Genomic DNA, 27,751 nt, shown 5'->3' on the forward strand with positions numbered 1-27,751 from the left:
TGGGTCAACTGATTTATGCGTTCAATCAGCTCGTCCTTGGTTTTTCATGTAAGTGTCCTCAGTCTGAGTACCGCAATCCGAAAGTGAACTTCTTATTGAACAGTCGTGATAACAAAGGTGAGACTGACGGACTATCGTTAATTGACAGACTTGATTCTGACACCGGCAAAGATCTCGTGTTGTCAGGAGTCAGGGACCGAAGGGTGACGGTGGTGGGGGCCACTGTGTTTTCTCGTTGCATATTGTTAACACAGTTTTTTTGAGAGTCAGTTTTTACTGAAGCTCCGCAGTTTTTTACCAAGGCAACACCACGATATGTCACCATTTAAACAAAGTTCTTTTCAACCTGTACTTATGTTTTTTGGTATATTAAACAAGGCCGGCCTTTTTTGTGTATTATCCAAGGTGAAGTCCATTTTAATTAAGTAATTTACCTATAGTATATAAATAAAATAAATGAATTTAAGTTGTAGCTCCAATATAAATTATTTGATTAAAACAAACAAACAAAGAAACAATTATTTTACAGCGAGTTCTAAAATAAGTCTTTAAATATATGTCCATGCTAACACTATGTTCAGCGCAAAAAGAAAGTGATGCTAGCAGGTTTCGATCCCGCGACGCATCTCAAGACGACTACCGTAGTTGCACTCCAGTCGACTACGCCACTTTTACCACAGTTGGAGAGACACGACAGTCAGAATATCAGTCGCGTCAGGCGGCAGACGTGCAGCGTGGACCGTGTATACTGTGCAGGTCTAAGTCACACCGGTTTAGTCACTGAGGTTATGTCACAGCCAATACGCACACCAGACTACTCACGCAAATTATTGTCCAAATAAAAAACTGTTTTCTGGTCACACCTATGTAGCACCGATGCAAAATTTAATGAGTTATGCAGTGTCGGTTTAGTCACTACTTATAAAAGACAGTAAATAAATTGAAATATTGGAGACGAGAAAAATGTTCGTGTTTGACAGTGTTCTCCAGGCGTACCAACCTAGATATGTTACTTGCAATGCAATTATAGTAATTTTTTTCATGTAGTAAAAAATTATTATCATTATTCAAAACTGACTGTGTTCTAGCTCCAACATTCAATACAAATTTGTGATTGTACTTGATACTATGAGTAAAACCACAATAATTCATTTTCAATACTGTGTGAATTGAATGAAAAAGTTCATTAAAACTACAACATATAATTTTTAGTTTAAAGTTGGTTTTTGATCTTTGAACAAGAGATTTACCATCGTTGAGTAACAAAAGAGTAGAAATCAGTAACATTATTTTCGAGACATGGAATCTCCTAATATATCATTGTTTTGATTAGTTGTTGAAATATTGTACATGTACTTTTAGAAAAACCACCTTGAAATACACTGAATCTCAAACTAAAGACTTAAATTAATGGAGCTTGTTTAAAAAAATTCCAAACAAATAGCAGATATTACAACCTAAAATTGATTAAAGTCAAATATTTATTTTAATTATCGTAGATGTCGAAGCTGCTGCTTCCAGACTTGTGAAAGCAACAACACTGAATAATAGGCCACAATTAATGCATTCTTCCACTAAATTAAATCTGAAATGTGTTTCAATTGAATTAATTGTAAATTAAAATGTGTTTGTGATAACAAAAAATAAAACATTTTAAACATACTGTTTATTTACAGGGGAACTCTCGCAGTCAGACACTGATATCTCTTCTGCTACATCCTCATTAGTCAAAGTTTGACCATCTGCAACTGAACACTAACAACATTACTGTATTGTATTGGTCAAGTACAATTATAAATAACAAGGCTATCATTTGGCAGATAAATAGTTCCCAAATATTGGTACAAACTTTTTTTGTGTACTGAAAATTATATTTTTCCTTGTGCTTTCAATCTACCAGAAAGTTTTGAAATATTTTGCTAAAACTTGGTTTGTATATCCATTAATTAAATTGTATTTTTACAGAAATTAAATATTAAATATTTGTTATCGCTCTCTCATACGAATTGTGTTATGTTGTTCTGCTTCTGGCAAATATATTTCTGACTCATCTACGTTTAACGGTCTACACCATGTCACAATATCGGTAACACAATTAAATTCGTACAAAAATGCAACATTGCTGTACAGATCTATCAGAATCTTAAGCTTGAAACTGCCAGTAATATATATCTGTTTATAGAGACGAGTTGAAGTAGAAGTGTATTGTGATTGGTTGGATTGCGATCAAGATGAGCAAACAGTGATCAATATGGCTTCTTTACCACAATCTGCTAGTTTTCATAGTTGCCACACAGTCTACTTTGGAAAATTAAACGTTTAATAATTACATGAGTTAATAACATGCTCATGTCATCTGCTTACATTAGGCACACAAAACATCAGGATAAAGAAAAGTCAGTCAGAGCTAAAATAGTTCAAAACCAAACACACAGTATAATTCAATAAAGCAAAGATATTTGCAATTATTCCATACCATTATACAAGGATAATAGGCAACAAAGTGGACAGCCTCAAATGATCAAAAAGCTGGTAGTCCTCTCATTTCATAAAAGTAAACATATTTTAATTCTAAAAATGGCATTCACAAGATATCCTTCAAGAAGATTTTCTGTGTAATTGGCAGTCTGGTACATATGTAAATTTTTCTTTAAGTGACTTGTGAAATAATTAATACCGTTTGATCACTTTTTATATTACATAGCTTCAGTTTGTTCCTTTAAAAGTTCTTGACCCGTTTCTTTGTTGAGAACGATCATTCAGCAGTATGTAATACTGAATTATTTAATTACTAAAAAAGTAATTAAAAATTTTAAATTTGGGGGGGTCCGGACCCTTGGCTATGTCCTTGGTGGGTTAGGGAGGGTACTACAACACAAAGGTGTGCGGAAATCAAATTTTGTTATCGATTTATAACATTGTACTAAGTTTGTTTACAGATTTATTTATTCATTTTCTCGTTGGCATCATGGTTATCCATAAGACCAATTTAAAAATATCTGCTAACTGTCAACCAAGTACCAGGGAGTAATATGCACAATCATCAAACTCAGTGTTGGTCATATAAAAGAATGAAGCTTAATGCAACTTTCAAGTCTTTATGACAGTTCTTCTTCGAGATATCTGGCAGGCAATTGTAATCACTTACCAAAGCAAACTTCAGAATTGATGATATTGTTTGTCACACTGGCAAACACAATTTCTGGAGATTGTTCTGCAGAAACTTCCTGATTAGGATTCTCACTGTAAACATTTATAATAAAAGTTGTAGTTTTAACAAACATATATCTTTTGAACAACTAAAATTGTACAAGAATTACTATAATACATTATAATGAATATAAATAAATTAAAAAAAAATCACTAAATACACACTTTTCACTGGCTTGTAACTCTCGTGTCTTAGAATGTTGAGATAACATGTACACTAATGTATAGCAGTTGTGTTTAGTGGTGTGATAGTGGGTCTGCAGTGTAGTAGGGCCCTGCAGGTATGGGAGCTCCACCGTGACAAATATTTTAAGAGGGGAGAGCCCATAAAGAACCTCACAGAAGCGTCCCAAAATCCTTACTGCAACTACTGCTTGTGATCAGGTTGTAGAATGTTGTACATGTCTGACTTTAGAGTGGAGTTAGACTAGTTACACAAGAGAAGACAATATACACATAACACTGTCGTTATAACACAAAGGCTAAAAATGAACAGTTGGCAGAGGGAACAATTTAATACTTATGGTTTGAAACTTAATTTATAGGCTAGAGGTTGTGTCCACACCAAATTACAGAACTTTTTGAAATTTAATTATTTTGTAGCAGTTGTAGCTGGTCTTATACTTCTTCAACTTTTATAGCACATGTTCTAGAATATATTGGGTTTCCACTGGTTTGATTCCTCAGTGATTTTTGTTGTTCTACGTTGTGTTGGCACGCTGCATCCTGAGTGATAGGCATGAATGACATTCAGCCAATTTCATGGTTGGTCATGTAGCATCATAGAACTCATTCTTGTCTATGTAGAAATAAACTTTCATGCTAAATTCAAAGTGTACATATGAAATCTTTATCTTGATAACTTTTTTTGTTCTTTTAGGACAAGAAGCTTAGAAGATTGTGCCTAGTCCTACCTTTACGCTGCTTCCAGAGTGACAGAATATTCTGGATGGGTAAGATTGGGGGTAGGGGCCTTCTGTTGAGTTTCATGAGGGAAAATTAAGGGCACTAATCTTAAGTCATGTCCTCTTGGAAGAAGGGAAAGCCAGCTCTGAACCAGCCTCTCTAGTCAAAGTAGGCAGGGGGTGGCACACCTAGGCTGGCAAGAATCTTTGACTCTTAGGAACGAACCCTACCAACTGTCATCTCCCGCCTTAAGATAACTTGCCACATGATATATTAACATTTTTGTTCAGTACATTAGGTTTTATACCAGTGTTCAAATAAAAGCTCCGATAAGCTACGAGGGTACTAAACATAAGACAGCACTGAAATCAAATATTGTTACCATATTGTAACATTATCTCCGGTCTATTATCATTTCTTTTCAACCTAGGACTAGAATTGTCATTTGTTAACATCTTATATGATTGTACACAGTTTGCTAAAAAGGTATATATTGAGCTATATTTTTGCTGCTGCCATCATGGTTATCTATAATATCAATGTAAAAATATTCGCTTCATTCGTTTTTGAAGTCCGAACAGCAAACAAGAATAAACTTTTTCCAGCCCCACGATGATAGGTTTCACTAAAGCTCATCCAATTACTTGATAAAGCAGTCTGTTATTTACACATTTTTTTTCAATTAAAATATTTATTTTACAAAATGAGTAAATTTTAAAATGTTAGCACTTGGCATTGATCAAACTGATTTTCAAAAATTGTTACACGAATATAAACATGGAACAATATGAAATATATTTTGTTCCTTTTGGTAATAAAAATCATATTATTACCAATCAGGATAAGCAGGATAACCATCAATAAATTAATTTCAATATCAGAATGAATTTTGCACCCACACACAAGTCATTAATTTACAAAATGTTATTGAAAATTCCCTAAACAGTAGTTTTTGGTATTCCGAGATTATTTTATATATCATGAACAGTCAATCGACGGTTACTTTCAATCACAAGTCTCACACGCTCCATATTTTCCAGCGTTGTTGTCGGTGAAGATTGGCTAGAACAAGGGTCACTGTCAACAGATAGATGTGCAGCATTTTTTAAACACCTGTACCGTTCTTTTATCTGTGTTGTGATCATACTTTCATCCCCAAAGACCTTCTGTATCATTTCAATTGTCTCCGTACAACTCTTGCCGAGAATGAAGCAAAACTTAATGCAAATTTGTTGATTAGTTCTTTCTGTCATTTTCAACAGTATACAAATGCGAGGAACAGAAAAAAAACATGTGAGACAAATACACACTGGGCGTGGTCCAAGGTGTTCAGCTGGAGACTACGGCATTCACGTAGTTCATGAGGGACTACTTGTTACGCTTATATCACACAGAGACCGCTCGGGTGCTCTGGCATGAATATATAAATGCAGGTTGGATACTTTTCGGACAGACCTCTTATTCCAAAAATGTCCATTTCAGTTTCGGTTTTCAAACTCCTGGATATCTTCTTCATCTGGGCTTCAACTCTTTGGCTGCACAAACTATTCTCAGTAAACATTTACTCCATAGAAAATCCATTTCAGTCAAATCAATGCTTCCTAGTTTTGCTATGCATTACAAATCTGAGATCAGAGAGTTACTGAATAAAGCCAAAAGTAATTAATTGAGGACTGAATTAAATATATCTAAAACAATACAGTGAATTTTGTTATACTTAATAAATACTTACTTGTAGTGGTTTTTTTCAAATGATTGGGTTTTTAATTTTATACAGCCTAGCAATGATGTGATGAAATGATCTTTGGAAATTCTTTGGTTTAATCCATTGCAACACAGAACTTTGCGGAATTCCTCTTCAATAGTTCTGAAACATATATATAAATCACTAATTCAATAAAATGTGTGCTTAACAATGTTATAAAAAGATAGCATCGATAAGTTTAAAATTACATTACGATGAGCTTCTTTTATTTGGATTCAAACTATAACGTTTTTATCAATCAATTACTATATCATTTTAATTATTAAAAATCATTTTTATTTTTAACTACTTTAATTAGAATTTTATGAAAATATGTAACCCCAGCTAAAGTGGGGTAGGGTCGTTTGCCCCGGGTGGCAAAAGTATAGAAAAAAAATGCGTAACAACTACACATAGTTTTGTCAGTCTCCATGCAAATCGTTTTACACTAGGATCAAAAAGTATAGATACCTAAGTTTAAGTGTTAACCACTGACAAAATAATAGAGCTACAATAGCAGGAATTACTTTAAATGTTGTTTATTTCTGCATTTAGACATATAAAGCAAAATTATAAATTACAACCAAACTTTGAAAATTCATAACTCAGAAACTTAAGATGCGATTAAGACAAAATTTGTATAAGACAAGTACATGTATACTGTTTATGAGTATGTGATTGTAGAATTACTGTATATGAAAAAAGTTCTTGTTAAATTACCATCTTATCTTTTATTCTTGACCGATCGCTTAAAAAAAGTTAACATTGATCATGTTAAAAGAAGTTCTTAAAGCCATTTATCTTAGACGTCTAATTTTGTTAGCCACTATTTAAAATGATTAATTTTATAACAAATTTACTTGAAAAAGGTTTCCTTAACTTATTGCAGCTGGTGCCTGATCTCAAACCGCCACACTACCGTGCAAAAACTGTCTTGGGCAGTAAAAATAATGCAACAAAATATGTCAAGATGGCATGAGCTTTAAATGTTATTTATACATCAGTCTACTAAAATATTTTAAATTTGGCAAAACATTTAACAGGTTGAGAACCCTCTCATTAAACAGTCCAGAAAGGTCCTTTGACCTTGCTTTTTGATATTCAGGATGGGTAATGTTAGGAATAGGGGCCACCTCCTGTCGAGTACCATAAGGTGGGCTCTATATCTGTCCTTGAAATAAGAGCCACTTAAAACTGTGTCGGACACCTAACTCAAATATTTCTCTCACGGCAACCATCGGAAGCAAAAGGATCGTCCATGTACAAACAACAGCAAATTAACCTAACTGTAGTTGCGTGCATTGAATGATCATTTGTGTTGTTTTGTGTCTCAAACAACTTTCAAAATGTCAGAAGAAGTTATTGACGAATTTGTGTATGTAGACTAACTTTTGGAAATGATAGAGGCAAAGCTCGTGCTATTATAACATCACAAGAAAAGATCATCTCAACCATTGTGAATCATTTGGACAAACTGCAGTAAGCACTCTGCAAAATTACATTCTTCTAGTTCATTTATGCTAAAGGCTTAACAGGCAACTAGTAATTTTTTGATTTCTAAATTCAAAATATGTCTTTGTCACAAGCAATCCCACACTGGAGGAGCAAACTGTCAAAATGATTTCAACATAATGACTCGATACTTCAACGCGATGGATGGTTTCCCACTCAGCGTTTTTTTTGCTACGCCATTGTTCTCAAATAAACTAAGTCAATTTAAAGGGCTTAAAAATCAGACCATTAAGATTTAAACAATGAGGGACTGTCCAAAGAAAGTTTTTAAATGAAATTACCTTGAAATGGATAACAATTTAAGAAATTTTACAACTAAATCGACTTTTAAAATGATTATTTATGGGCATAATGATTATATGAGCATATATGATTATAAGCTATAATTTATTATTCATCTAACATTTAGACGAAGGTTACCCAAACATCATAACTCCAAATATTCCTTACCCTTCCAGTCTCTGTCGTTTTGATGGAGAGCAAGTTGAAATTAATTCAAAATTATTTAAGAAGCACCATGAAATAGATTAACAAATTTTAGAACTATATCAATTGAACATCTAAAAGTATAAAAATCTCTTTTGACGTAATCAATATATTTGCGCCTAAAAATCTAGAAAGTTAAAAAATTTGAATACCATATCAATTGAACATTAAAGATTGTAAAAATTTAATTTGAAATAATATTTGCAGCCAACAATTTTGAAAAGTTAAATTGTGTTAAGTTCAAAAATAATATTCATTCTATTTTTATCACATGGTAATTTATTATAAAGTTTTTAAGCAGAGGTTAGTGTGTTTTTATATAAATATGTGTCTTTGTTTCGTTTACAAAAACAGCTAGTGGATCGTGAACAATTTGAAAATAGTAAGTAGTATTTAATATTAATGACTTAGTATATAATTATGGCAACATTAAAATTTTGTAATTTTTACAATGTTCATGATTTAACTGCAAATATAAAAAAGTTATGTATAAAAAATTGTTTTGGTTTGTTCTCATCTTTCTAATAAACAAGTATTATATACCTTATAAACTTCAGTTTTATCATTGGTACAAAAGTATCACGAATATAATAATAATTATTAATTACTTAAGGTATATTTACAAGCTGATTTAGTAGCATCATCAAAGAAAGTTATAAATTGGTTGGTGGGATAGGGCGGCAATTTTTGAACTTGCCCCCTCTGAAAATAATATGTACCTACGGCTCTGCCTATAACCTACTTAATTTAAAAGGATCATGTGAAAAATAAGTTAAAAGTATAATTTTACTGTAAAAATAAAAACAAATGATAAATGAAACTAAATAAGTAAATTAGTTAAATTAAATAAAACATTAAAATATGTTTAGTCATTATTTTAGGTGTTTGAAAAATTAAGTAAGGTAAACTAATATCCTAATCTATTTTGCTTTGTTTTTAATACTGAGCTGTTTATTTTGTCACATCTTTGGTGCCTTAACTTAAAAACTATGATGCGTCTTTATGATATTAATTTACAAAAATAATTATACTATTTTTCATGTGACTCCAGATATACATACTTATCTTTTTGCCATGTAGAATCTTGACAAGTGAGGAAATGTATAAGTGTGTTTATGTCTACAAATCCGTTACCATCGATATCACATTTTGTAAAGATGCTATTTAGCACTGAAACAATTAAATCACTGTCATAAAAATGATTAGTTAAACATGAATTTCAAAATTTGTTAAACATCAAACACTTTTATAACCATCCCAGAGTGTATAAGGGTGAATCTAAAAGTTTGTGGACTGAGCTTATATACTGATTTGGCTTACATAATTTAGCTTTCACTGTGATAATTTTCTAAATACTAACCCTGAGATTCAATACACTTACTCCAGGATTGTTGCCAAGCTCCAAAAGTGTTTTCAAAATGATTTTTTTCAATACTGTGCTGGACCTTTTTAGAGTTTTATTGAAAATCTTGCATTGACATAAAGTGATCCAATTCAACTGTTGCTTGAGTTTCAAAAACAGAGTTAATGGTACATGGTGCAAAGTCTGATGAACAAGGTACAACAGTCATGTGGTTTGTTTTCGCCACTAGGTTGTTTTGATAGAAGAGTGGGCTGGTGAATAGTTGTGGTGCAAAAGTTCTTTTGCGCTTCGTTGAGAAGCAATTGAATTTATTTGCACAAACGCATCGCATGCCCAGATTTTCTGGCATTGTCCATAATCAGTGTTCACTTTCTCACAAATCTGCTGAATTGATCGGTGACTATCTTATGAAATGATTAGACAAAATATTTCAAAAATTTTCTGGTATTGTGCTGGTCTTGGGATGTCCTGATTGCTTGTCACCTGCAACTCTGTCTTGGCCAGCTTTAAAACAGGGTCCACCACCAGCTTTAGCAGGCCCGGAAAGGATAATCAGCTGGGTCCCATTATGTCTTGGCACCTGGTCCCTTCAAATAAGCGTGTCGCAAGGCCCCAGTAAAATTATCCGAAAAAATCAGTCTGAGTAAGGGCCCCCACTGCCCATACTGCCCACCACTTAAAAACGGTTATGTGGCTCAAAGGTTCCTTGTTTCCTTAATCATTTCATAAGTCTCACTGCCCAATTTTCTGAGTTTGACAAAACTTCAAGCTATTCAATATATATATTATTGCCTGTCAATTATTTGGTTCTGTACATTTGTGTGGAACAGTATTATCAATCCAGAGTTTTGGATGCAACGCCATACATTGTCTACTTCAATTATACTTTTACAATCATTCCTGATAATCTGATTTAAAAAATATTTATAAGGCAACTTCAGAGCAAATATATACCCTAAGCTTAAATTTAACGTTTATATTCAAATTCTAAGTTTTGACTATAGGTTATTATGGAAAAGAGTATAACAAATGTTTTAATACTACTACAATAATTGCAATGCAACAAATAACGTAACAACTATATATTATTGTTTTAATAAAATATGATTGGCATATAAATGATCAAACTAACATGTAACATACTCATCAATTTTAATTTTAAATCAAGTTGTTTATTTAAGCAGGAAGTTATAAAAACATATTCATAATTGTCAGTTAAGGAATTACCATACAGGTGTAAAATAACCTGCCATCAAACTCATCTACTTTTCTCACATCAATAGGCTTCTGTATAGATGACATGTAACATTTGACATTTCAAAATTGTAACTAGCATAGGATTTTTATCACATCTTTTGTATTTCCTTATACAATTATAATTTAGAGTTTAGAATTATATTTATAGATGTTATTTTATTCTGTTAAAAATATAATATAATAATTAAATGGTATTTCAAATTTTTAATATATAACTTGTTGCTTAGGTTTGGTCTGAAATAAAACAAACTGAAATATAGGGAACTGATTTAGTATACAAATACTAATAATAAAAATGAAATTAATTAAATATAAATAATATAAATTGTAAAAAGTTAAAAATCATGTTGAAAATCTAAGTGGCATTACAGGTTACTCAGATTCTGTGACAGCGCATTTGATCTGTTATGCTCCTTAGAAACAAATCTTTCATAGATGTCACATATTTTGTAGATCATAAGTCTGTTTTTCTCGCAGATAGTACCTCAAGGCTAACTTAAAAAAACAGACAATAGAATAAGTTAATAGAAACTTTTGCTTTTGAACTTCCATACACAGCATTCATGGTACATCAATCCCACTTTTCATCTGTAATCCTAGTAAACAATCCACATAAAAAATATTGTAATCATCCCTTTAGTTTTCTATGATGATGAAATTACAGGTTAAGTTAAAATATTCAAATTCAAAATAACAGTTGATAAATTACTGCAAAATGACAGGGTAAAGTATGATAAGCGAAGCCGCTTTTTATATTGCTTAGTATAATCATTGATACTTCATATATTTAATAACAGAATTACTAATTAATATCAACATATATCTAAAATAGGAAATAAATCATGTGAATGTTTGAAACTAAAAGAACTAATTTAATGTACACATTGACATAATCTCATAAATAATAAAGAAACCATAATAACAAAACAAACACCTTGAAATCAAGAAAAACACAGATGAAGTAGTTTTTTAAACAAAATATTATGTTTACTATCTGGAAATATGTTTACAGTAGGTATAGATGATGTTATTGTTCAATTTATTTTATCATTTTGTTTTGTTTTTATTGTTTTTTTTTTATCTGTTCATTATATCAATTGATGTAATTAATGTTATTTGTTAATATCAATATAGGTCTGCTTATTATACTCTACCAAAATGTCATATGATTAACCTTTACAATAAACTGTTTGTTTAATTATTATGAGTTTTCCTTGCAACCACAATTTTTTACTTAGGCCTATAAGGTGAATGTAATTTGGTCCTTGGGAGATTAAAATTGAGAATCCCGATGGATTGATATTTACTATCTTCAATATCAAAATGAAGGTAGTAGAGGTGGAGTTTCACATCAAATTTCAACCATGTGGTAATATGATCACATTTTAAAGTCACTAACAACATAATTATTATAACACTGTTAATACACAATTTAATATACTATTTAACAAACTATAATATAACCGGTAACCCTCAGGTACTTGGGTTAACTATCCCATTCCCAATGATCCAATTGTTTTGAAATTTTGCAGGTGCGTTCCTACGCCAGTAGTAAATATATGTACATGACTAATAGGCAGTAAACTATATGTAATAGAGCAAAACCAAGATCACAGTGATTATTGACTCTGGACTTAATGTAAGAGATATTGATAACTTAATAATAACCATCAATACAATAAATCGATACTGATTAATTATTTTGAACAATTAACTTAAATAATCTATACCTTTAGCTGTAAACACTTTCAAATAATACTCGTAATGTAATATTTTAATTTTATATAAGAAACATTTGATTATTAAAAATGGCAGTCAATTTTAGAAAACTACACGACATTGCCTTGAAAGATGATAAGCCATGTTTTTCGTGACTTCAACATGTTGAACACGTACCAAAAAACCTATTATGTGACATTTGTGGGAAAGAAACAACTGTAACTGTGAGAGAAGCAAATATGGTCGTCTTCAGTTTTCCTAATTTTGGTTATAATAATTTGTTTGATCACTCTAAATATTGAATTCATATTTTAATTTAAAACATGAGATTGTTATTGAGGACTATAGGTGCTTTATATCGATTGATAGTCTAGGATTTGAGATGCGAATATTAGGTATCGATGATTACATTCTTAGATATAAAAAACCGGGTCCGCTTATTGTACCCTACCCAATTATAGTTATAATAATAATACAGTATACCTTGTTATCATTATAAACAAATGTGTTTCAATTGGTGAAAGTTATACAATACTCTTCTAAAATAATCTGTCAATGATGAAACTGAAGATATAATTGATGATTGATATAGTTTATTTACTGACGTTGTTTATCAACTCTGCAAAATAAATAAAACTACTTACTTTCCAATATTTCTTCTTCTGAATTTTCACACATTATACTAAATTTATATCACAACAATTTTCCTATTATAGGCCTAAATTCAAACAGTTAAATTGTAAGATTAAGGTTAAATTGTATTACTCAAAGAGTAACGAATAGGAAACGGAACGCGTATAATGATGAACCAAAACTCACTGCCTTTTAAATCATGAGAAAATTTACATTTGTATTAATATAAGAATATTAAAAGTTAATCTCTAATTGTATTGTAAAATATATGTATAGCTATGAAACGTTATTTCACTCCACAACAGTGTTTAACTGGTTACGTAATATTATATTACTAGCTAGTTAATTAAATCTTTTCATCAGCATCGGAAAATAATCTCAATAGATTCAAATTTACATTTTAATTTTTGTATACAGTTACGCATCATTCTTTCCTTATACATTTCGAAACAATAACATTATCTATATTTAAGAATTAAGAGGCGGTATCGCACAGTGGAACGAAGACGAAATAGCGTCAGTTTTGTAAAAGAACAATAATTTGTTATGTTATGAACTTTCTGTTGATTTATGGAATATCACCAATTTTTGTCTAAAAACTCCTTTCATCCCAAAATTCTTACTTAAAGTAGAATAACTAAAAAAATTAATACAAAAGTTGAGCAACTTTCTACATTTTTGTACAATTATTATATAATATTATTTAAAATTTCGGTTTAGAATTCATTTATGAAATAAAAAAAAACATTAAAAATCACAATAAATTGTACAAAAATTATGTTATTATTACATGAAAATGGTAAGTTATTAAGAATAGTTTAATTCACTAAGTTCCACAGTGATTTAGTAATGTTTCGTACTAAATATATTAAAGAGCGGTACACATTTCAGCTGCGAATATTTGCGTTTCAGACTTCAGCACTTGATTTTATTTACAATTATATCAGATCGTTATCATAAAATGAGGCAAATGGGAACGAGGAAAACAAGTTTATACAAACACGATGCACAGTTTATTACTAGATAAGGTTTATCAATGTAAACAATAACCTCATTATTTGAAGATTTCTAATCTTTATACAATAATAAGAATTGAGTTAATTTTGACTTAGTTGTGAATTCTTTTTGTTCTCTTAGGACAAAAAGCTTATAAATTGCATTTAGTCCTGTAAGAACCTTTGCACTGCTTCCGGAGTGACAGGATATTCAGAATGGGTAAGGTTAGGGAGTAGGTGCCGCCTCCTATTGAGATCCATGAGGAAGAATTAGGGCACTCCATCTCAAAGTCATGTCTCCCCGGAAGAAGGAGAGGCCAGCTCTGAACCAGCCTCTCCAATCAAAGTAGGTAGGGTGTGGCACACCCTTATTGAGGCTAGCAAGAACCTCTGAGGTTAGGGAACAAGCCCCACCAACTCCAACAGTCATCTCCCACAGTAGACTAGACCTATCGAATTGGCCATGAACCCCAGAATGTCGACATTTGTGATTGCCCAGTTTTAAATGACAAGTCGGTTTTTACTGTGCCCAGTGGTGGGTTCAACTGGAAGGTATAAACCAGCCAGAAGTGATCCCTGCTGGGGTGGATTCCTTACCTCTTTGAAATCCAATTGGGAGTTGGTTATTCCTCTTTGAAGTACGTTTCAGTGTATTAATTCCCGAATTCACACCAACAAAAAAATTTCTCACAAGATATTGGAATCTTCTGTCATATAACTTTAACTTTCCAGAGAACATGCCATGCTTCCATATGGGGATTTTGTGACAGACGTTTTGTTCTGTAAAGCTAGTTCTTCTCTTGACTCCGGTAAAAAAGTCTTGCTTGCTTACACGATATGTGCTTTCTCTCACTTACACACACACACACACACACACACACACACACACACACACACACACACACACACACACACACACACACACACACACACACACACACACACACACACACACAAAGATAAATTATGTATTTATCTTTAATGGTTAAACCCTATTGTTTGTCTAATCGTATGTAAAAAACTTACATCGACTATATAAATATTTATTTTTAACGTGCAGTTTTAGTCATACATTCAGGTAATTGAAAGTGAATGTAAAAATTTATAAACTTCTTAGTTCTATGTAATACAATTTACACTAGTTGTGAGTTGTTTTTACTTTCTAACTAACGATTTCCTTAATATCTTTCAAAGTTACACTATACTAGTTAAAAAGAACATTAACATTTACTATTCATTCATCATCACATCTACGAAACCAAACCTTAATATATAATTTAAAGATTTTCCATATACAAAATTCTGTAGTAAAATGTAATACGGTTTGTCAGGTAATATTAGAAATATTATCAATTTTGTTACATATGAAACGAAACACTTTAATTGGCAGTATAAAATCCAAAAACGGCTTTAGAACGCATTCACAACTTCCTCCTCCATGTGGCCAAATCATACCTTCGTTTTGCCAACTGTTTACAACTTTTCAACATATGACACGGCTATCGCTACAGCCTAGAAAAGCAGAAGCTGCTCACGTATGAGTGTATGACCGTTGTTGTGTGGTGGTTTGGTTATGTGAATAAATTAACAAATTGAACTCTAAAGTTAAATTAGTGATTTAACCAGCTAAAATCATTCTTTGAGTTAGTCTTGTTTGTTATTGTTTGGCGACTGTTGTATATCATACTTTGATAATTTAGTCAGGGATAAAACCTACATCAAGAAATGGAAACTACAAGGTTTGTACTTGCTGTGTTTGCGGCCTTTCTGATTAGTTCAAGTTATGGAAACACTTGTGTTAAACCAGAAGTTACTGCATCTCAGTATACTACACAAGATGCTACAGTTTTAACCAGCATTGCTTACGTAGCAGAATTTAACTTGAAATGTGCCAATGGTGTCAAAGGTATTCCCTTGTATGCAGAAGTTTCTGGGAAAACCTTGCCTGCTGCAAGAATTGGAGATGACAATAAATATCAGGTCAGTTGGACTGAAGATGTGAAGAAGGCCAAGAGTGGAGATTACAGCGTAAATCTCTATGATGAAGAAGGATACGGAGCTTTGAGGAAAGCAATGAGAAGCGGTGAAGATCTCTCCACTGTGAAGCCTCTGGTTACTATTGTAGTAAACTACCCTGGAGCGTACCAAGGACCGTGGGTAAATTCTGAATTTATGGCTGCTGTTCTCTCTGTTTTAGTTTGGTATTTAGCTTTTTCAGCAAAGTCGAAACTTCTCTCATAGCTCAATAAAATAATTTCATTAAATTAATTTAATAGTTTTATTTGGTTTGTTAAAATTCTTTACTTTTGTATTATTTTGACTGTTGTTGATATTTTTGGATTTGACATTTTTATACGAGTGATAGGCTAGGTCTATAATTTATTAATAAAATAAATCCGAACAGAACAGTGTTTATTTATGTCCACCAAACTGTCGAGATAACATTCATTAAATCGTGTTTTACTCTTAATTTTAGAGTAGGCCTAATTCTGAGGTATTAGACTACTGGATCAATTTCAATTTGGTTTAAATACTTTTAAATAAGTTTGGGTACTTTAGTATTATCCGGAGGCCACTATATTTGGAAGGGGTTTTCTTACTGTGGAGTTAATAAAAACTACATTAAATTAGAAAGAAAAGGCTATTTTACTTATTGTGAAAATTGCATGTAATAATGACGATTGGTTCACGTTTTCTTCCTCTCAAAAGGAAGTGATGTTGGCAAGAAGGAGGCCACTGTGTTCCTCTACTATTTGTTATTAGGTTTAGATTTGGTTATCATAAATATGTTATTAGTAGAGGTTTAGATTAGGTTGTCATAAATATGTTACTAGTAGTACCAAATTTAAAGATGACGTTTATTAGCTTACTAGTGCATACAATATGTGAGCTTGAATTTTGATACTATCTGGAGAAATACTTTTCTATTTTCACCAAAAGTGTGGGGTGGCGCCAAACCGAAGTCTGCAATGATGGCCAGAGGCATTTCCAATTGGTACTTTCCTGACATAAGATCACGTTGGATGATCTGAGGTCGGGAAAGTACCAAAAGTACCTCATCAGGCTTCGTTGGTGACTTCGGCACCACCCCACACTTGTGGTGATAAAAGCAAAACACTCCTCGAGATAGTACCTACATTCAAACTCAGATCAAGTGAGTGCCCCCTAACTTTTTACATCTGTAATACATATGTATGTATTTACCTACTTATATAGCCTAATAACAAATAGTAGATAGGGACAGAGTAGCGTTTTTCACTCAGAAATTGCTGCTTTTTAGGGGGTTGAAAACAAGAACTGATTGTCATAATGAATGTGATTTTCACATTAAGTAAAATAAAGTCTGTTTTTTCTAATAATGTAATTTTCTTAGGTTTTCAGTATGAAAAACAAAAATAGTGGCTTTCAGATAATACCAAAGTACCAAGCTTTCTGATACAACATAGTAAGAACATATTTAACAAAACTATGTTACAAACATGAATTGATTTAACTGCAAGCGTTAACAGTTTTATGCTGACCTAAGCCAACTACTTGATTGTTGGACTTATTCAAGGGCCATCCAGCCTACCTGAGAGTATTTTTTATAATTTTAACACATTCACAATGATGGCTTATTTTCATAAAAGATAGTATGAGGTATTTATTTAAGTGCGAGATCAAATTTAAAAAAATCACCAAGAGAGACAAGCAATAAAAATGCAATAAGGAAATGTATAGCAGTGTGTACCCCATTGGGTACATGACGGCAGTTGTGAAAGATCGTGTGTACACAATGGAGTATATGTCATCGGGATTGTGTTAACTGGGCTGTAGTATAATAAGCGGCCACCACAACAATCACATCATCAAGAGTTCTGAGTATCTAAAGTACCGAACAATAAAAACCCAAAATGTTGAACCGAATTATGATGAATATATTTTAAATACTTAGTATAATTTGGGTATTATTTAAAAAGGTAATCATTTAATTATTAATTTAAAACTATTTATTATGAACTTAAAAGTGTAACATTCAAAGCAGTGTAAAACTTACTTCTTACTGTTTTAAAGGAAACGTGTCTACTGATCACATGAATAACACATGTTCATCGCAATTGTACTTGCAGCCGTTACTCAAATACTAAACAAATGATTTTACTTTGTTTTAATTAATTTTAAACAATATAGTTGTGTAATACATAAAAAAAACTGGCAATAATTAATTAGTGTTTTTTATTCAATAGGACTGACTAGTTCAGGTATTTCTAATTGACAATTTGGTTTCCTAATTTAATTGTTGCTGTGGCTTTTTTATACTGCAGCATTTAACTGTTATTTGCGATAAATTATTAAAAACTCACCTAACCTAACTATCTGACTGCCGGATCTACCAGATGGCCAATCACCCTACCCAAGGGCTGACGGGCAAATCTGTGAGTCAACCATCTTAAATTTCTTATTTTCCACCATGGCTTCCTTATTCCATGTTTCCTTACCCTGAATGTACCTTTATTAGACCAATTGGCTCTCTTGCTGTATTGGTGACGGTTGGCTCTCAAGTAGGTGGTTTCTTGTGTAGAGCAACATTTTGTTAGTTGTGTTTGAAATTGGTACTGTTTGATAATGAATAGAAAAACCAAATGTTGAATTGTAAAATGAGTCGCAAATGGTTACCAGCGATGATATGAAATAATACTGAGCAGTGTTTATGTTTAGAGTAATTATAAAACTTTTAAATCGTATTCCAATAATTGGGTATGTTTTGCCATTATCAAAATAAATTAATACTTCTAATAACCAATAAACTGTAATTTTGTATTATCATATATAACAACTTTGAAGTTTAGTTACTTTGTTGTGAAGATATTTTAAAAGTATGAAACCAACCAAACCTTTGTATGAAATGAGTAACTGGTTACTCATGTCATGGCGACCGATTCTTCTAGACTCCTGACTTGCCATAGTGGTAAGAAGGTTGTAACAGTTTCTACAAACTAACCTGGAGTGTTCCATGTCTCTTGACTGCTGAGATATACTGCACAATGAATTATGGGTTACTCGTATCACACACATATATTTCTATAAAAGTAACCAGTTACTTAAATAATGTTCATGAAATTCCAATAACACAGTGAACGTGTTAAATGAATTATTTTGATTAATAAAACTGATAAACAACCAATTTTTGTAAATTGATGAAAGAACTTAAAATATTGTTGGGATGGAAAGGTGTTAAATGTAGATAAAAGCTTGATAAGACATCAATAAATAACGCCATTATTTTGACTTTAAAATAGTATCCAGGTGCTATTTTAAGTGAATTTCTTACAGTGTAGAACAAATAAGTCTACACCAGAATTACCAGAATTAGATCTTTTGACAAGAGCGTGATGGTGAAAGTAGTAATAACTATTGTTTATTAATATCATCATTTGAAAGTGCAACTTGGAATGTTCTTGGATACCCTCTAATTGAGACATTAAATCATCCAAATTTATATTGATTTACAGTATAATGAAAATTAACATCATATGAATGATGTTTTAATTTCCAGTTTGTGTTTGAAATAGAGGATGCAATGTGTTTTGCATAGGTTTTAGAAGTCTTTTCTGAAACAAAAAAACACAATTTAATGTTTAAATCAGTTTAATAGCATTTCAAAAGGTGTTTACGAGTTTTAGAATAAAAATGACAGTGCTTGTGTAACCAGAGTTTGCAAATTACTACAGGTAAGAAAATAATATTTCCAATCTTACATATGAACATAATTTATTTGTCCAAATTAAATTAGATTATAATTTCTGGCTTTATATGAGTTTTAGCAAAAGAGATGAATACTTGTTCTAAAGTTGTATTGCCAAGTGCATAGGATTCTATTACAGGAAATGATTTTTTCAACTGTTCCATGGTACCAAACAACTGGGAAAGTTTGATGTTCTCATCTTTAATGTGGAAGTGAAGTGCTTTCTGTAAAAAAGTACAAAACATATTCATTAAAACAGGTTAAATTACAACAACTTCAGGCAGTTTTATTACTGTATTTAAAGTTTAACTCTTAATATCATGCTGACAATTGTTTTTATTTTCATTTAGCATATTAATGGCATATTCTTATGTAGCTAACATAATTAATGTAGAGTCATCATTTCACTTGTATGTGACACCTTCAATGTGTAGGTTGTGGGTCACTCATCAGCATTTTTTAATGCTCTGGTATGCATGGGTGGGGAATGAAGGTCACAAAACTTACAAAGTAATCGATTCCACCACGCACAACACTCCGCTTTTGTCTACAGAGCCTAATCAATCAATAATGACTATTTACACATTCATGAAGAATGGTTACGGAGTCAATGTAAACGCTCAAATTAATGTAATATAATGTTAGGTTAACAAGTTTAAAACCATAAATGTAAAGAGGAAAATCTGTTTGAATTAAAGTCAATAAACATTCCATATTAGACAAATATTATAAGGTACAATGAAAGCATTAAAATGAAGTCTTATGAGCAGGTAAAAACAGTGTCATAAGAAAACTCGTTGAAGCTAGATATCGTGGTCAGTCTTTTCTTGAGATTTTTGCTTTTTTCTTTACCACTAAGCTCATACTGAAGTGGTGTAGTCAAGTGTTAATAATGGGACACTCTTTATACTAGTACATGTCCACAATATCGCCAAATGTATGCCTGCATACCATGTGCGTACATGTCAGAACTTGTCATATAAAGGTTTAAACTTGTAGTTTAATATTATAAAGGGGTTACATAGAAAAGAACTTTAAACATTTAATGTTACAGAAGGTTACAAAATATTGTGAACATCAGGGAAAGAATTGCATATTACCTGTAGAGATTGGTATGTGGAACCAATTGGATCAGTGTGTCAATTGTAGTATATAAGTTTATTTCCATACAAATATATAATAATTTAACCATAATACTAATAATAAAACTAATATGAGAATCTTAAAATAGTATATTATTTTTGTAAAATTTTTATAAACAAAGTGACAACCCACAACATATGAATGGGTTTAGTCTCCCATCTAATGTTATTGAAGTTTTTGGTTTTTCATTCTTAGATGAATTAATTTGACACAGAGGTTGAGTCTTCTTTATAAAAGTTGTACCGTTTTGTAAAATTGTAACAATTTTTGTAAATTGACAAAAGTATTGAAAATAATTTTAATGGTTTCTGTTAAAATTACATACAACATATATTTTGATTTAGCATTACTCCAGCTTTCATAGAAACACAAAGTTTCTAAGACTCGGATATTTACTAATTTTCAAATTGGATGACCTCTACTTATTAGCACTAGTATGTAGCTTATTAAGAAACTTTGGATCCCACTGCTCCTCAAATGAATTTTATAGTGGAATATGGCAAAGAACAATGATTGTTTACACCATTCAAAAACCACCTGGAGACTGGGTTTTAGTTTTTATTTAATCTCTGTCGATACAAAAACACAAATTCAAGGGTTGGACACCACATGACGCTACTAATTTAAGGTCAAGGGAACGGCAAAGTAACCATTGTTCTCTTGGAGACAAAAGTATAGATATATTTGGGGAATTGCCTCTACTGATAAAAATTAAATTTTAAGCTCAATATTCCCATACCTTATGTTCATCTTTCAATTTCACTCTTGAGAACAGTTTGTACATTTCACATATTCAAAGTTTCACACATTATTAAGAAACTTTGGATCCCACTGCTCCTCAAATGAATTTTATAGTGTAATATGGCAAAGAACAACGATTGTTTACACCATTCAAAAACCACCTGGAGACTGGGTTTTAGTTTTTATTTAATCTTTGTCGATACAAAAACACAAATTCAAGGGTTGGACACCACATGACGCTACTAATTTAAGGTCAAGGGAACGGCAAAGTAACCATTGTTCTCTTGGAGACAAAAGTATAGATATATTTGGGGAATTGCCTCTACTGATAAAAATTAAATTTTAAGCTCAATATTCCCATACCTTATGTTCATCTTTCAATTTCACTCTTGAGAACAGTTTGTACATTTCAGCCTTAAGCGCTGGAATCATTTCCTGCAGTTCTCGTACGGTATGTAGCACAAACAGCACTGTGTAGCCTTGTCCAAACTTTTTCTTCAAATATTGTGTGTTCCCCAAGCAAACCAACTGACCATCCACCATGATAGTCAGTCTCCCGCACAGCGCCTCGCACTCCCTCATGCTGAAAATCAAGGTAAATTGTTATATATATACTATTACTGTAGGCTATACACGTTAACAGAAACTCAGAGGAGTATCAGAGTTAAACAAAAATCTTTAACTTCAATAGCTGACGTGATTCAAGTTGAGTTTCAAAAAAATTAAACCATTTTGATATTGCTTTTCCAGTTTTAGTTGACTGTGAAATAAGAGGTGCTGTTTAAAATGTGATGCAATTAATAATTATTTGTATTTACAACAGATTTGTATTTTTGTTTTAAATTGGGACTAACCAAAACAACTATTCAAATTATATAGACCATAATAATTCTCTTTTTGAGTTAAAAGTTAAATTTAAAACGTGGTAAAAGATTTACCATAAATTGTTTTAAAAAGGCGGTCATTCACATTAGTACAACAGTTTTTTCTTTGGTATTGAATATATATATCGTTTGCTTTGTTCTCATTTTCTCTGCTTTATTTATCCAATAAACCGCCGGGTGCATGATCATACTGATCTTCCAGTATAATTTATGGAATATTCTATTTCAGAGTCATTATAATATTATCTTATATTGTTATCAATAGTAATTTTTTGTTTTAGAAGCTAAAAGATTCCAAATCACAATGTGGTTTAACATTATTAAAAACAAATTTCAGTATCTTTTAAACGGTAGACAAATTGGTTTTCAAAATTTTGGTACCTTGAAATTTCTATCTGAAAAACTCATCTAGACCATAAAACCGGTAGGTGATTTAAAAGATAAAACTTCAATACAATATTCAAAACATAATGGATGGTATTACACATTCTTGTTCATGCATAGCTGTTGTTCTGGAATTATTGTCTACAAACCTATGAGATCATAGCAGAACAACCTCTTCTATATCTGTTCATTGAAATGTCGATGTTTTCAGATCAGAATGCAGGGTAATCCATATTCTTGATTCCTTGTAGCTAAGATTCTCACTAATTATTAATGTCTACTAACCTGTGAGATGTAAGAAGAATAGCTTGTCCCATGTCCTTGCTTGCGTTGAGAATCTCCCACAGATTGCGTCTACCAAATGGGTCGACTCCAGCCGTAGGCTCATCCAGGAACACTATGGGAGGGTAACCTATCAGAGCTACAGCTGTGCTCAGTTTGCGCCTGGTACCACTGCTGTACGTTGCACAGAGAAAGGAACGGTGGTCACTTAACCCTGAGTAATCACAAAGAAAATTGTGTTGCCACAGATATTGGTATTCACAATACATTCTTACTCTTAATATCGATAAATGAGAGGAATGTAATCATCTGGCTGGCCTCATAAATGTTGAGAATAAAATAAACTTGAAATAACAAGAACTTTGGTAAAATGCCTATAAGTGGTACGTGGAAATATTACAGGCATTTTGTCAATTATTAAAAGTCATGTTTTTATTTTGTTTTTAAACAGTACATAGTTACGGTGGACTGATAATTAAATATATTCTGTATTTGCCCAGCCTCCACTATGTCAAGAATAATCATTGTACTCTTTTTTTATGTAAGTAATTAAGTTTAAAGAATGAATATTATTTTGGTCGTCTGAAGGAATAAATGATGTCACAAATTGATCTGCTAATATCTATCATACTAGATATTATCTCTGTGTACATAACTAAAAAAATTCTGTTTTTGAGATATTTGCATGTTTGTCTTGAGGATTGGCTTCATTTGGGGTACTCTATTTCATTTCCCTCTGAATTAGAAATACACTATATATATATATATATATATATATATATATATATATATATATATTGTTATAAATAATTGACATTACCCGCGTGTATTGGTGGTTCACACAGACACACACTACGACAGCAAAGAAATCAACGTGCGCATGCGCCAACTTTTACAACAGCTGTTATAGATAAATATTATTATTATTCTTTTCCGTACGTCTTCCACGTGTTACATTGTCGGTGTGCTTAATGTGTATATTTGCTAATTAATAAACATTAACTTGATTATTAATCCTCTGACTATTTATTTACAACAGGTTATGGGCCCAGTAAACGTTTGTGTGATAGCGTTTGGGCATTAAAAAGTTAATAAAAGTCAGTAAAAGTGAAATTAAGTGTGTGTATCACGTTGTGTTAAAAAAGTGGTTTGTATAACCTAAAAAGGATGGCTGGTACAAGTAGAACAATATACAAGCACTGTCGAAGGACAATTACGACACATGGAAAATTCAGATTCGGGCATTGCTGATTCAGAAGAAATTATGGCCGTATGCCGATGGAAGTCTCCAGAAACCAGCAGAAAGTGTTGAAAATGGAAGCGCTGTAGTCAAGTGGGAAGATGGAGATCAATCAGCTCAGGCAAGCATCATTTTGGCGATGGCGCCATCAGAGTTGAAAAATATTAAAAATTGTAAGACAACTCGTGAGCTGTGGCTGAAACTTGAAACGATCTACGCATCAAAAGGGCCGGCAAGGAAAGCCACGTTATTGAAGTCGCTGTTCGTGCACAAGGTGAAGGAGGGGGAAAGTATACACCAGTACCTGGACAACTTCTTCGACGTAGTTGACAAATTGGCGGAAATGGATATCGAGATTCATGAAGATCTGTTAACTACTATGATACTGCACGGTTTGGCCACCAAGTTTTGAGAATTTTTAGTTGCGTAATCGAGAGTCGTGATCAATTGCCAAAGCCGGAAGAGCTCAAGATAAAAATCTTAAATGAATGTTTGGCCAGGGTAGGCGATTCACAAGACGCCGAAGACAAAGCATTCATGGCCAGATCCAGAACACGTAATTTTGGTAGACGTAGCAGCGGCGGCGAAAAAGGTAATTTCAAGGGAAAATGCTTTCAAATGCGGCAAGGTTGGCCATTTTGCCAAAAATTGTCCGAAAAGGAGGATGGAAGATCAACACAAGGAAGTGCTAGGGTAGCACAGGATTTTTACATCTCGGAACTGAACCGAGAAGAGGTTAACAAGGTTCAAGGTCATAGCCAATCCAAGTGGTGTTTGGATAGTGGATGCACAACTCACATGTGCGGCGACGAGGATATTCTTGGAAGATACGGTGACGTGCGATTCGGTGCTCAAGTTAGCAACAGAAGCATCGACAAATGCAAATATAAAGGGCGTAGCCAAGATAAATGTAAGTGGTGGAGTTATTTCAACCGCGAACTTGCATGGCACACTGTATGTACTGGAATTAAGAAACTAATCTGATGTCGGTATCGAAGATTACTGACAAAGGTAATACAGTAATCTTCAATGACAAATTAGCTGAGGTACGTAATACAGATGGCAAAACCGTGATTATCGCCGATAGACTGGGAGACCTGTAACTTTGTAAGAGAAGAAAATACTGAACATGCGCAGGTGGTTACGCGAGCGCAAGCAAATTCTGAGGACACGTCAAGTCAAAAACCTTTTTAGAAAAGGGTGGCAAAAATTTCACCGAAAATTTGGCACAGGAGACTTGGGCATATACACATGGATGCAGTCAATTAAATTATTTGATGAGCAGCTGGCAACCGGGATAAATTTGTCGTTCAAGGGCAAAGCAACAGTATGCGACGTTTGCTGTCGCGGTAAGCAGGCTGCCAGACCGTTCACAGAAAGGGTTGACAGGAGTAGAGTGCCACTAGAGATTGTACATACCGACGTTTGCGGGCCAATGAGGGCAAATTCCAACGGCGGATCGAAGTACATGGTGACGTTTGCCGATGACTACAGTACGTGGTGCGAGGTGTATTTCTTGAAGAAGAAATCCGAAGTACTCGGTAAGTTCAAAGAATATAAAAATTTGTTGAGACATTTACTGGCCGAAAAATTAAATTTTTACAGTCGGACAACGGGTCGGGAATACCGAAATGGAGATTTCGACGAGTACCTGAAGCAGGAGGGGATTCCAGAGAAGACTGTCAGCGCCGTACACACCTGAGCAGCAGAACGGTGTAGCGGAGAGGAAGAACCGAACGCTGCTGGATACAGCCAGATGCATGCTGATCGAGACCGGGATGCAGAAATCATTTTGGGCTGAAGCCATTGCGACGGCGAATTATATCAGGAATCGCTGTCCAAGTACATGTATCGGTGGAAAAAACCCGTACGAGATTTGGCATGGCAAGTTGCCGGACCTCAAACACATGCGTATATTTGGTTCTAGAGCGTACGTGTTAGATAAAACAGTCGGACTTGGAAAAAATGGACCCGAGAGCTGCTGCAGGTAGATTCATAGGATACGACCTGGAAATCAAAAGCGTACAGAGTGCGGCTGGATTACTGGAAAAAAAAACGGTCGTGACCCGAGATGTTACGTTTTTGACGAGAATATGGGGTCATCGAGAGCCAACGTTGATCCACTGGAAGAGTCGATAAAAAATAAAAATTTTGAGAATCAACAATCGAAAATTCAGGACAAGCCAGAGATAATCTACGCGAAGGTCGAAATTGGATCCACTTGAATTCGAAGAAGAAGAAAAAGAAATCGTCAACGAGCAGGAAAACGGGGGGAGATCTTCATCGTCAAAGGAAAAAAGAGTCGGCAGACCGCCTAAGATAAGGGACCGGCAGCCGAGGCCGTCCACGAAGTATCGTAGACCCGAAAGTGTCTCTAGCATTGGATCAGGCCGCGGAAAAGATATGGATACTGGTGACGACGACGTATTCATTGACGACGAGGCAAGGTTCGTGTTTTTAAAAGGCCGTTAGAATCATCCTTTGTGCAAGTTGGAAAGAGACACCGCGAGCAAAAAGACTCCTGCGATTCTGATGAATGCAACAACGAAGATAGGCACATCTTCGAGGAGTTAGTGTTCAATGCCGACGTGCAAACAGATAAAAGCATTAACTGGAGATGACGCTGAGCTGTGGGAAGCGTGCTATCATGGACGAGGTGAAGTCACATCTCGAATATGGGACTTGGAAAGTAGTGCCAAGGCCGGAAAAACAAGAACGTCATCGGTACACGAACTGTACTCAAGAATAAATTAAATCCAGACGGTACAATCGAGCGCAGAAAGGCGCGCATCGTCGCACGAGGGTTTACTCAACGACCAGGATTTGATTACGACGATACATTTGCTCCGGTGGGCAAGATTCGAGTCGATTAGAACTGCGATGGCATTAGCAGCAGGGTTTAATACCAAAGTTCAGCATTGGGATGTCAAAACGGCATATTTGAACAGTGAGCTCAAGGAAGAGCTGTACATGGAACTGCCTGAAGGGGGCTAACTGAGGCCGTGAATGACATCGTACAAACTGAAAGACGTGATTCGAAGACATACAAAGCAGCTATGGAGATGCAGAAAGCATTAAAGAAAAAGAACCAAGTATGCAGTTTGAAGAAGGCTATCTACGGGTTAAAGCAATCAGGAAAAATGTGGTACGACCATTTAACCAAAATTTTAAGAAAAATTGGATTGCAACCGGACGGTATCAGACCCGTGTTTATTCACTGCGAAGCGCGAAAATAATATCATCGTAATTGCTGTCTGGATAGATGATATGTTGGTATTTTCGGACAATGAGGCGCTGCTGGATCACGTAAAACATGAAATAATAAATAAGAAATAGGCATCAAAGACCTTGGAGAAGCCAAATATTTCTTAGGCATCGAAATTGATCAACAAAACGGGATCAAAATGGGACAAAGAGGATACGTTCTGGAAATTTTGAAGAAATTTGGAATGGAATTCCTGTAACCCGGTGGAAATACCCAGCGAGTCCAAGTACAAAATCCGAGGGGAACAGCAGAAGACCGAGGA

At 33.5% G+C, this 27,751-nt stretch overlaps 3 protein-coding genes across 4 annotated transcripts in view; 1 reads left to right on the forward strand and 2 right to left on the reverse strand.

Moving 5' to 3' along the window:
• Positions 1-12,958, reverse strand: part of LOC124352946 (probable E3 ubiquitin-protein ligase bre1) — a 32,978-nt gene extending 20,020 nt beyond the window's left edge. For both annotated transcript variants that reach the window (XR_006921559.1, XM_046802687.1), the window contains exons 1-5: positions 12,842-12,958; positions 8,920-9,028; positions 5,849-5,983; positions 3,149-3,243; positions 1,664-1,748 (exon numbers count right to left, since the gene is read on the reverse strand). Coding sequence is in view for 1 of the 2 variants with exons in the window: in XM_046802687.1 (XP_046658643.1) it covers positions 1,664-1,748; positions 3,149-3,243; positions 5,849-5,983; positions 8,920-9,028; positions 12,842-12,875 (458 nt within the window). In the remaining variant the exon portion in view is untranslated. The remainder of the gene's footprint in view (positions 1-1,663; positions 1,749-3,148; positions 3,244-5,848; positions 5,984-8,919; positions 9,029-12,841) is intronic.
• A 2,345-nt stretch (positions 12,959-15,303) lies between these two features.
• On the forward strand, positions 15,304-16,240 carry LOC124352948 (translocon-associated protein subunit delta-like). The gene has a single exon (XM_046802688.1). The coding sequence runs from the start codon at positions 15,551-15,553 to the stop codon at positions 16,064-16,066; it is 516 nt and encodes a 171-aa protein (XP_046658644.1). The 5' UTR covers positions 15,304-15,550; the 3' UTR covers positions 16,067-16,240.
• Positions 16,241-19,561: 3,321 nt separating this feature from the next.
• The window catches only part of LOC124352949 (phospholipid-transporting ATPase ABCA3-like), a 48,859-nt gene continuing 40,669 nt past the window's right edge, over positions 19,562-27,751 (reverse strand). The window contains exons 23-25 of the mRNA XM_046802689.1: positions 22,988-23,198; positions 21,798-22,017; positions 19,562-19,774 (exon numbers count right to left, since the gene is read on the reverse strand). Coding sequence (XP_046658645.1) covers positions 19,595-19,774; positions 21,798-22,017; positions 22,988-23,198 — 611 coding nt within the window. The 3' untranslated portion in view covers positions 19,562-19,594. The remainder of the gene's footprint in view (positions 19,775-21,797; positions 22,018-22,987; positions 23,199-27,751) is intronic.

Source organism: Homalodisca vitripennis, chromosome 1 (assembly GCF_021130785.1).
Source record: "Homalodisca vitripennis isolate AUS2020 chromosome 1, UT_GWSS_2.1, whole genome shotgun sequence".
Lineage (NCBI taxonomy): Eukaryota > Metazoa > Arthropoda > Insecta > Hemiptera > Cicadellidae > Homalodisca > Homalodisca vitripennis.

Coding starts and splice junctions, on each gene's coding strand:
- LOC124352948 (XM_046802688.1), top strand. CDS start 15,551: ATGGAAACTACAAGGTTTGTACTTGCTGTGTTTGCGGCCTTTCTGATT.